We start from the raw sequence: 11419 nt of genomic DNA on the forward strand, positions 1-11419 counted from the left end.
GAATGTTTGATGCACGTTAACTTCCCCATGCAAGCAACATGTTTTCGTACTTAAGATAGACTTTTGGCATCGGATGTGAACCATGGAATCTACTTTAGTTTAACCTTAACTTTTGCTGTAACTTCAAGTCACGTTCGAAAATAAACTAAAAGTCCAAGTAAAGCTGTTGCAACGCCTGCAATCCAGATGTCTTTGTCGGTTCCTTGATTTCTATAATCTCTTTTAGCTGCTGTGGAGATTGCCATTCTCCTGCTGCAACTTTGCCTCCGGGTAAGTTCTATCAAATCCATAGCCAATCGATGCCCTAAACTAAAGTTTCCCCCCACTTGCAGGCAATGATTGAAAACAGTCTGGAAGAGCCAACAACTGCCAATGGAAGCATCAGCATCCCGTTCCAGAATTCGAGAAACCAATTGAAATCGAAGAGCATTGCCAGGCCTGCTGGAAACCGAGGACTTGGCCTGCTTTGCAAATGAATTCCTAAACAAAATCGGTGATATTGAGGCTGTGATTTTGTTCCTGTGTGGCCAGGCGAGTGTGCGGCGTGGGGCGCAGGCAGATCACACACTCCTCGGTGCTGAAAGTTGGGATTCAAAGAGGAAGGGAATGCGGATCGATAAATTTCGAGAATGAGAATCATTTAAATACAAAAAAATAATACTTTAATTTGTGGTCTTAACTGACATACATATATCATGCAATACTTATGGACAATAGGATATTTTTGATGGCGCTAACATGTAGATCTTTGTATCATATACATAGATCGTTGTGTGTGTGTTTGTGTATTTTGTGGTTCATTCATAGTGTCCGGTGGGCACGGGACTTGTTGAGGTCAGTCTATAAGAAAACGATAAACAGAACAGGAAAACCGAAATCAGGCATGGATAAAGACCTTCAAAGTGTTGCGTGGGGCATACTCTGGCATAACCCAGCAGATACTCTACATTTAAACGATACTCTGCAAGGCAATTGATAGAGATATGTGTGTGTATCTATAGGGTACGGCATGTGTGTTAGCAGATTAAACGAGCGAGCGTTAAACGATAGATAGAGAACAAAAGAAAGCTGCATCTACATGAGCATTGCATATACGCACCGTAGACTTTCGGTTCGCGATCTCTGCGAGTAGTCTTTGGAGGCGCGATGCCTGGAATGGAAATTAATTGGTTAAGTGACAACAACAACGATGACAACAACAGGAACAGCTACAACTACAAGCCACATCTACTATATCTGCTTATGCATAGTGTCATGTGTAAAGCCCAAGCGGATAGATATATTTATGTATGGATGTGTAGTAGACCGACAACACCAATGCGTTAGAATACCAAATGTGAGTGCAACACTGCGCCTATAGCATCTGCTAACAGAGACCCACCTGCGATTCTTCAGGGAGCTACTCCGATGGATATTTCGACTCTCGCGCCAGCGTACGAAGCGATGCCTCAGCGTCTGGCGCACCTCCGAATTGAGGAAGCAATAGAAGAGCGCCACAAAGAAGCCCTGCAGCAGAATTACAGCATAAGTTACACTCATTATTCCCAGAAGTGAATGCCTGTACCTGTGTGCTGATGAGAAATGCCCGTATGGCCTCGAAGAGGTTGCGACTGATGCCCTGTTCGGGGCCAGTGAGGACCAGCAGATAGGTGATGCCAAACAGGGGAATGAGCACCAGCAGTGCTTTTGATGCCTTATAATACTGCCGCGTCTCCAAAGTGTGGGCAGAGCGAAGTTTGGTAATGAGAACCTTAAAATGTAGAGATAATTAGCGGCACATCCTGGAAATTCTTGAGTATGTTCCACTCACCCACATGATGCGTATGAGAAATACCAAGTTAACAACCAGAGCCACCGAAGCTGGCCCCTTGAATATCCAATCAATGTGAGATTCTCGCATCCAACCGCAGTCGACTTCCAGCTAAAAGCAACACCAAAAACAATCATCAAGGATCGATAGGAATAGTTTTATGGAGCCAGCACTCACCCCATTGAAATGGTCATTCTCCAGATGGGGTGCAAACGCTTTGGCTATGGCCCAGGCCATAATGAATACAGCGGGACAGCCCCAGCCAATGAGGGCATAGATAATAAAGCTGATGTTATCGCTGGAGAATGTTTGCACCACCAGGGTGTACAAATAGAGGCCTGCAAAGTGGAAGGGAATTACGTGAAGTAGATACAGATATTCCTTTCCCCTCGATGCAACTCACCTTCGACAAACATCCAGAAGAAGTTGGTCAAGTAAAAGTATTGCAACATGATGACTAGCGTAATGCAACCAGCCTGACTAGACTCTGTGGTTATCTGCACGAATAAACATAAATATCTGCAGGATAAATGAAGTCATTGGATATGGAATCGAACTTACCACTTGCAGGAACAATGTGAGTATCCACAGCAGAGCGGAGGTGATGTATGTGAGGAATAGATTCGCATGTATCGTGTTTCGCAGGCACCGCAAATCTCTGCCATAGATGGAACTTGGTTTGAATATGAATCAAAGATCGGGAGTGTTGATTGGACTCACTTAAAGCTTACAAATACGATGAGGGCCACCACCAGGGTGGCAAAGCTGATAAAGTAACCACAGGCGTAGATAATGGCAGGCAGATCCACACTGGGTGAGAAATCGGGAACCATGGGCACAGAGCCCGACTGCTGGTGGCAACGATCGTAGTCCGAATAGTGATCCCATGTCCCATTCTCGAAGCAGAAACGCGTGGCATTCTCTGGCATTATAAATAAAGTTCTCATTGGAGTTCGCTACGAGTGTGGGTCCCTCACCTGTGGTATCATAGTGCACGCCCTTGAACTCCTCAAAGCAGGGCAGAACGGCCAGGGTGGCGGCTTTGGTGCGTGGCCAACAGAGCACCGAATCGAATGCACTGGGACAGTGTAGGATCTGTAAGATGTAGCAGATGTTGCATTATATTATTATATTTTGTATGTTATTGAAGAGGAAACATCTGTGGCAAGGATACGAATACTACAAACACAGTTCAGGGGTAAATATTTATTTCAGGCATGCAATTTCCTGGCAGACTTGACCCTTCCCTGTATCATACAGTTTCTCCAGGGTATATGCAAATCTTTTCTATTTATCAATTGAATTTTACTCAGCAAACATCGACAAAAATACGTATCCATACGAATCTAAACAAAAATGCTGCCTTGCCCGACACGAGGCATGGGTATCTATGCGGTTATTTATATATTTCCAATTGCGTGCTATAAATTTCCATGGGTATATAAAAGTATATAGACATGTACTATGTATGCTTTATATTAATATATAGGGTATACGACCCAAAACAGTAAACTCGCCAAATGCAGAAATAATTCGCAACCATCGACTGGGGCGCTTTCATTTGATATTTTCCCTTCTATTTAGCTTATTAATTGATCTTATCAGTGTGGACAGTACGGGTGTATATGACATCACGGGCTCTGAATGTCCGGAAATTGAAAGTCCATTGAAAAGTGTCCATTTCTATAGTGTTTAGTGATAAGCTGGTAGCTTTTTTCTTCTTTTTTGCTTGGTTCGGGACTTAGACACGCGACGACGCACGAGATGTCAACGACGAAAGCAAACAAACGTTGGATAGAGCTTGATAATTATTAAATATATATCGTATAAATATTTGTATTTGCAATTTTCACTTCCATTCATTGATTCATTCACTTTTGGAACTGTTGCTCAGCTACGTTTAGGTTTCGCCCATTGAAAGCGACCAAAAGTGCTGCATGCCGCCTCAAGTGGGATTTTCCTTGCATGTAGAAGTCATGAAACTAAGGAATATATAAAATATTGTATATGTGCCGGAAATCAATTGGTTGGCTACAGGTTTTTGTTCGAATTTATCATCATCTTTCATCAGTGGTTCGCTTATTCATGCAAATATTTTGACTGGACTATTGGTACACTGAAAGATGCCAGCTTTATGGAAAGAATGAAGATTAAATAAATAAAAGGAAAGATCGATTGAGAGGAGCATGAAAAAGTGTTTTGTTTCATTGATTAAGTAACTGCCTAATGGATTGTGGACGCACCGATAGCTGAAAAGGTTTAAAGTTTAGACAAATGGAGTTGCCGGGTGTATTGGATTGCCATATCAACAGTTTCATGTATTTTTTTCTTAATTATATTTCGATTGACAGACTGTATTGATTATTACGGGAAACTTTACGCTCCTCTAAACCACACGCGACCGTACTATCCCGAGACAACTCACCCGCTTGCCACCTGCTGCTTCTGCTGCTGCTGCTGCGGTGGCTGTGGCGGCCTCCAGTTCCTCCTCCTGCTGGCTCTGTTGTTGGCATTGTTGGGTGCGATTGATGAGCAGCGCCCCACTGTGCGGCTGCTGGGCGCCAATTAGGGCGCTGGCCCTCTGCAGCATATCAAGCGAGAAGTTGGCTATGACGTTGGCCAGGTTCTCCGGCGAGGCGTCATCCAGGCTATCCACCAGAGCCCGCAAATCGTCGTCAGCCATAGACGTTGGCTATGCGTGGATGTAGATGTGGACTCTTCGATGAGTTACGGTCTATTATCAGCAGATGAAGGAAGGCCAAACAATGTTGCAATACGAGGTGCCTGAGTTCCCGGTAGATGGGTAGCACCAGCTACAGCTGCTGCTGATGTTGCTTCTCGTTTTACGAGTCTCCCACCTGAAGCTGCAACAGAAGCTGTCAGTGTAGGCGTCTCTGGTCCTGAACTCTGCTCCCGCTCCCGCTTCCACTCCAACTCCCACTTTGACTCTGTTTTTCTTGTGTTCTCTCCGCCAGGCGCTGCGCAATTAAATGCGAATCTGTTCAAATAAAACGCCGCAAAAGTGTGTAAAAATAAAGCAGCGCTCTTCATACGATATCTTATTATCTGATAAAATAAAGAAGCGAACCGAAAAAAAATCAACAAAAACCAGACCAAGGCGTACAATACATAGAGGAGATATGCTGTATAATGGGTATACACTCGCAGCAAATAAATAAATGGGGAATAAAACGTATGTTTGCACTAAGATTAAGTCTTTTCGATGACTCAACAGAAGGATGAGGACAGATCTTTGAGATCAGTAGTGAGGTCTATGACTGGAAACAGTTCGATTGCTCGAGGAGCTTCACAAATGCTTTCATGATAAACCTCATTTATGGAGCCCTGTCTAAATATATCTGTTAAGAAAACCTTCGCTCCATGAGTATACAAATTATGAGCATTAAATCTGTTCAAATAGTACACCTTGCATGCCGAAATCTCGTGACTAGATGTGAAAGTATGGGAGTGGAACTCAGATAAATGGCAGATAAGTTTATAGCCATCTTTATGGATGGTAGCAAAAGCAGAATCGCATCGGTTAGGAAAAGGGTGGGGTGGTGCACAGGGGTACCCCACAAATGCCCCAAATAATTGAATGCACAACAAGCGCTGATGCCGATGTTGCAGTTCGTGTGTCATTATTGTTTTTCTTTGGGACCCCTATATAAGCCCCGCCCATGCTCAATAATTACAGGAAATTACCGTGGAAATTGTTGTAATGGAGATTGCTTGTTTATGAACTAATGAACTGCGACGTGACAGTGATTAAAAGATAGTTGCAATAAAAGGCATTAGAGGATAAAATATGGAACGGAACTAATCAATTGGGTACAAGTTAAAGAAGTCACAGCAAGAATACACACTTGATATTCCCCCCAACCATTAGTTGTATCTTTGTTTATGCATTGCCCTAACAACATGATATTTAGCCACGCATAAACTACCCGCAACAACGATGCATAAATAGAAGCAATTAAGATTGCCAAGGGACCAAATGGTAGTTTTATCTGTTAATTGAGATAAAAGATGCTGCGACAGATGGGTGTGTGTAACCGAGACTCATGTGCGTCTCTCACCTGGCAACCTGCTGCTGGTACGTACATAGCCCCATGCTCCATGAGCAGCAGCATGGAGGAAAGCATGGGAATGGGAAGAGTCTGCTGCCACAGTGATTAAAGCAACGAGTGTCAAGTTATTTATTAATGAACAAATACGCTTTGCTCTTTGCGGAGCATGCTCTTTGCGCTCTGTGACTTCTCTCATCCTCTCACTGAGCTACAATCTGCTGGTGGCAGTGGAGCCTTGTCAACGCCAAGCAGTGGGGATAAACATGCCACGGGGTAGTGGGGTGGAGATGTGTGTGTTACAAAGGATGTCTTTGGAGAGGCGTGAGAGTGATGAGACTGCACGCAATGCACTCACTGCTTAAATCTACTCTATATTTAGATTCGACAACCAAAAACTTGCTTTGATCTGTGGGCATGGCAGGCACAAGGCAGGCTCTCTGCCAGCCACGCCAACAATTCATCCATCTAGTGTGGGCGGCACGCGTTGTGCCACCTACAGCTCTGGCAGAGCCCCTCTGCTTAGTAGATCAAATATTTGACTTCAATCCCGCCCCACACCGAAATGGCCAAACATCTGTGGCAAAAGACCAAAAGAGCGTCAGATGCCCGCATCTAAAGAGATGGCTGAGGAGGAGGAGCAGGAGAAGGCCAGCGATTTATTTATGAGGCTGCTGGCAAACAAGCGCAATATTTGGACGAGCGCGTGCGTGTGTGCCACTCGCACAGATCTTGGTTATCATCCACTGGAGTGAACACCATTTTCATTTCATTTGAGGCCTCTAATGCGCAACAATTAGCCACCAAAAACGGGCAAATAAGCAAAAGAAATTGTTGATTTAATGTAAATTATTGAGCAGCTCCAATCTATCGCCTGAGTGCAACAGAGCGTATGCGTTATATCTTCTGACCTGCTGCGCCTTCAATGATTTACAAAGTGTCAAAACAAATTGAAATGAATTGGCATACCGTTCGGCATGTGGTTACGAAAACGGACATGCATTCCCCTCCGCGGCATGCGCGGCCCATCAAGTCCAAGATAGCGAAAGACTTCCCCAAGCTGCACTCCCATTTCCCTGGAATTTCGCTCAGTGTGCGTGTGTGTGCTATCGGGGGGCGTATCAATTAAGTGTCCATAAGCCAATGCCATATGTCAGTCGAAAACGTTAAAAAAATGATTACAGAAAAATAAATATAATAGAAATGGGCGCCGGGTAGAGGATGGAGGCAACTTTATGAATGAACGAGCGCAGGCAGTGAAGCGTGCAGCAGTTTGAGGCATCAGCGGCAACGATGACGACAGCTGGCAGACGAATCACATCAAATTCGAAGCGAATGGAATCGAATGGCAAACGCGGTCAGGCGCGTATGATATCGATATTATGGGTTTTCCGCCGGATAAAAGCACACAAAGTAGATGCGGCATTCCAATGGTCATCCGATGGAGGCATCTGCCGTCTGCCTGCCTCAATTCACGGACATTTTCGGGGAAGTCAAAGAACACACAGGTGCATACGGAAAAGTTTACAAAAAAAAACAAACCAAAAAAAAAAAAAAAACAGCAGCAACGAAAAGAAAAACCTGTGACTAAGGCCCGGAGAGCAGCATACGACGCGTTGCCAGACGACTTCATTTCATATGCTTTCTAATTTCTTTGCCCTACAACGGGCGGCTAACAAATTCTCAAGATTCTTTTTGAAGCTCCACTGGCGGGGGCGTTCAGGGTATTCTGGATGGGGGAATTGTAAAGTTTTCTTGTGGCTGGCTCCGGGAAAAAGTTGTAAAAAAGTAACCCAAGAATACGGAGTAAGACAACAATAATTTCCTTTTCATTTGCAATTTTCCGACAAGTTCTTTGAACAGAGGCTGCGGGCATTTTAATGCCTGTTGCAGTGGCATACACACACTGACACACGTGCCACACACACACACACACGGTGGGGGAGTAGATACATAAACATGAATGTAATTTTAAAAATTCATGAGTTTCATGTTTTGAAAGTTTGTTTTATCTGTTTTACGAGTACATGTATGCCAAATGCAGGCAGAAGCAGGAGTTCCTCCAGCATGCGATGGCAAGAGTGGGCGTAGACGTGTTCTGCTGCAAGGGGGTGTCAAAGGGGGATATCCAGCAGGATAAAAAAAAAGAGGTAGCAATGGGTGTGGAGCATTCCATTTATTTCCATCGCCCCCAGCACTAAGAAAATTCCCAGGAACGCGAGTTTCTAATGATAATGGAGAACCCTCAATATTTATTAAGAAAATCTAATTAAATACATGTCAAGGGGGAAGGTATATCTGTGCCAGTAATGGGCGTGGAAGTAGAGAGGTTAATGAGTACACAAAAACTGCATTTAAGGTGAGAGCCGATCGAACGATGACTTCGTGGAGCAAGCACGCTTGGAGTGCACTCGACAAATCCATTTGCCAATTGGCCCCACCGCTCTCTTGTCCCTGCCCCTCGTGTTTGTGCACCCTCTCTACACTCAAGCATAATTAAATTTTCCTATTTACTCAGCAATTCCAATTCAAGAACAGTTCTTAGCATTGTTTTTGTGCATTCGAACAGTGTCTATTTTTTGTACGTTTTGTTTATTTTTGGTCTCTGGATGGGGCGTGGAGCACGGGGTTGGGGTTGGGGTTGGGGTTGGGACTGCCGCTGTCGGTGCCTGTTGCATTCGTTTATCTTTAGTCAACAAAAACAAAAGAAACGCTGGGGTAGTGGGCGGGGGACAAGATCTGGAATATGCATGAGATTTGCAGCACAAATATTGCAATTCTGTGCCCCCGGCGGAAGAGAATTAACTGCTAGAATAATCCCATTCATAGACACCCCCCTAGAAAAGGTAGAACATGTAGATAGTTCAGAGGTTACAGGATGCTGGACCAAGGAGAGGGAGATAGAGAATGGGAGTACCAGTTGTACAGGACACAGATTGCCCCAGCCCAATCCCCTTGGGGTCCATACACTTTCGTTCTGCCCAGTCGTAAACATGCAAATGGAGCAAACATTTGCATATACGAAGAAAAGGAATTTCAGAGTCTCTGATAAAATCCCGTGAATGTGAAACTAGAATCCAGCCGTACACAGGTCCCCCCTGCACACTGAAATGTTGTTTTCGCCATTTGCCGTGCTGAAAAATGGGCGAACGGCTGGATAATCTGAGGGGCAGGGCGGGGCTGGAATCTTTGGGTCTAATCAGACGTTTATTCTTCAATTTAAAGTCTATTTGCGGACTCGGGCATTGTCTGCTAATGGAGCAAGCTGCTAAGTGATCGACGCCTGCTCCGATCTGTCGGACAATGGGTAGAGGTGGTGCTCTTCGTCGAGAGGGTGTATGGGGTAGGGGAGGAGGCCACTTGGTCGGTTGGTCAGTTGTTTGCTTGATTCGTTATGCCGTGGGTGAGGAATGGATATTATTTTTTTTTGATGGGGATTCACTTTTTGTTTTCTTGTTTTTGCTTCCCTGTGGTAATTCAGGGTCTCACGCTCTGCTTGTGGCTCAAAAACTAACTGTTAAATGCCAAAATTAGCGCCCCTCCCTCGCACTCACATGTGGTTTTGATTTTTGAATTTTGAATTTTGATAGCTGATAGTTGATAGTTGAGCTTCTGCTTCTGGCTTTTTTTAGACTCTTCTTTATTTATTTTGTTGATTTTTTAAAGCTTTAACTGTTTATCGCCTTTTTATCATTATCACACACAGAGACAGACGCGCACACACTGGGATTACACACGCGGATATGCACATGACGGAATGACACATTTGAGACCCAGGGATAACCGTTCTTCAGCTTGGGAGCATAATGCAAGACATTATACCACCTAAAGCATGTTTTGTTTCCTAATTAACCGCCCGAATCGGAAATAACAAAATGAGTGACGAAAACATAATAAAGCCCGCGGCGCTTCTTCTCAGGTTCTGGGATGCTGCGGAGGCTGCGCTGCTCTGTTCTACTCTGCTCTGCTCTTTTAAATAGATAATCAAAGCGCCAACGAGATTACGATTACGAACTGTGACGACAATAGCGATTCCCGACGACAGACTACCAGACGTGGCCAATGGCGGCCAAAGACAGCACCAACGTGCGGACACAGTGAGAATGGAAGCCAAAGCTTTCGCAATGGTAAAGAAAAGCGAGAGAGATTGGGCGATAGACACAGGCAGAGAGCATGAGGGCAGAGGATACAACGGTGCCGGAGCACGACCACCCACAACAACTTGTGGCTACGTGTGGCTGGAGAAGCTTTGCGCCCACACAGCAAGTTAGAGAGGGAGAGGGAGGGTGCAAAAGCATGTGCATGGCAGAACAGTTAAAGGTACGTTTATTCCACTCTTCGGGGAGCTTAAATGTATGAAATAAGCTTTAGGTTTATGAGTTCTCCCTACCTGCTGTGATTCTACTATGAGCAACGGTTGAGAGAGAGGGAGAGCAAAAAAGCTCTCACTGAGACCGGCATTTTGTGCGGCATTAGCATTCCAAAAGCACGCCGCGACTCGCGATTGCAGCAAAGCTATAACCTGTCAAATGCAATGGATAATCAAATTGAATGGCCCTTTCAATGGATTTTGTCCAATTTTCAAAGTATTAATACTTCTGATACCCTAGTGAACGGTGACATAGAAATGTGACTGTTTAAAGTTACCCAAAAGTGGAGTGCGCGAGAGAGAGTAGCAGAAATCACTGCATGCATTTTCCTGCGGATCATCTTGCGTGTCGATTAATACACAAATATCTTCTGGCTGCTCACAACTAAAAAGATATCAAGCTATTACATGGCATCAAGCAGTCGATCAACATGGACAATGTGTTACTTTTTATTGATTTGAGTACTTAAGCTGAAACCAAAATAGATGATGCTGTCGGGCGCCACAATTCACACACAGGAGGCGACTGCACTGCTGGCGGGGGACACTTAAAATCCAATGAGAATTGACGTAAATTTGCAACGTTCACATTGACACGCACATCGTCCCTGTCATGACCGAGCACCGGCGGCAGGATACCGCAGAAGAACTGCGCGTAGCTAAGGTGGAACAGCTGCGGTGCTTGGAATTCGCTCTCAAATGCATAGGGACGATATGTGTAGAGCTGGGAGTTGTGATCCAATCCGAAAAAGGTATCGTAGGCTAGCTGGAGGCCATTGAGATCGGCCAAGCGCTCCTTCAGCGACACTGCGGGCGTCTGGGCCGCACACTTGATGGCATTCTGGAAGGCTTTTGTGTCCCGAATCTGCAATCCCACTGGCGACTCATTGCCATCGGCATCGAAGAGGATGCCCTCGTGTTCAAAGGCGTGGCTCAGCTCGTGGGCCAGGACACCTCCCATCAAGCTGTACTGGAAAATGGAGTGCTGGCGGTGATCGAAGAGGGGAAAATGCAGAAAGATCAAGGGCACCGTAATCGTGTTCCGCTCGTTCTCGTAGAAGGGCGAGGTACGAGCCTTGACCACATCATCGTTGACATAGTAGCGGCGCAGATCCAATCGGGAGTGTGGCAGCCGGAGCACATCGTGCTGGAGTCGGGTGCGCAAACTCAGCG

At 45.1% G+C, this 11419-nt stretch overlaps 2 protein-coding genes across 4 annotated transcripts in view; both read right to left on the reverse strand.

Moving 5' to 3' along the window:
• Window positions 1-240: 240 nt before the first annotated feature.
• On the reverse strand, window positions 241-9516 carry LOC117592139 (diuretic hormone receptor). Of its 3 annotated transcripts, XM_034285691.1 has the most exons (12): window positions 9432-9516; window positions 4236-4808; window positions 2788-2905; window positions 2531-2732; window positions 2372-2468; window positions 2214-2307; window positions 1988-2148; window positions 1811-1921; window positions 1565-1750; window positions 1382-1506; window positions 1100-1150; window positions 241-577 (listed from the first exon to the last, which is right to left on the reverse strand). In XM_034285691.1, the coding sequence occupies exons 2-12, from the start codon at window positions 4491-4493 to the stop codon at window positions 481-483; spliced, it is 1500 nt and encodes a 499-aa protein (XP_034141582.1). In that variant the 5' UTR covers window positions 4494-4808; window positions 9432-9516; the 3' UTR covers window positions 241-480. The 3 variants fall into 3 exon arrangements, with proteins under 3 accessions (XP_034141582.1, XP_034141583.1, XP_034141584.1); XM_034285693.1 differs by lacking the exons at window positions 241-577; window positions 9432-9516 and adding an exon at window positions 798-840 and having other exon boundaries at window positions 4236-4493; XM_034285692.1 differs by lacking the exons at window positions 1100-1150; window positions 9432-9516 and having other exon boundaries at window positions 481-577; window positions 4236-4493.
• Window positions 9517-10650: 1134 nt separating this feature from the next.
• The window catches only part of LOC117592516 (phosphate-regulating neutral endopeptidase PHEX), a 6600-nt gene continuing 5831 nt past the window's right edge, over window positions 10651-11419 (reverse strand). Inside the window, exon 2 of the mRNA XM_034286379.1 lies at window positions 10651-11419. Within this exon, the coding sequence (XP_034142270.1) occupies window positions 10713-11419 (707 nt within the window). The 3' untranslated portion in view covers window positions 10651-10712.

The sequence above is a fragment of the Drosophila guanche genome, unplaced genomic scaffold (genome assembly GCF_900245975.1).
Source record: "Drosophila guanche unplaced genomic scaffold, DGUA_6, whole genome shotgun sequence".
In the NCBI taxonomy this organism is placed as follows: Eukaryota; Metazoa; Arthropoda; class Insecta; order Diptera; family Drosophilidae; genus Drosophila; species Drosophila guanche.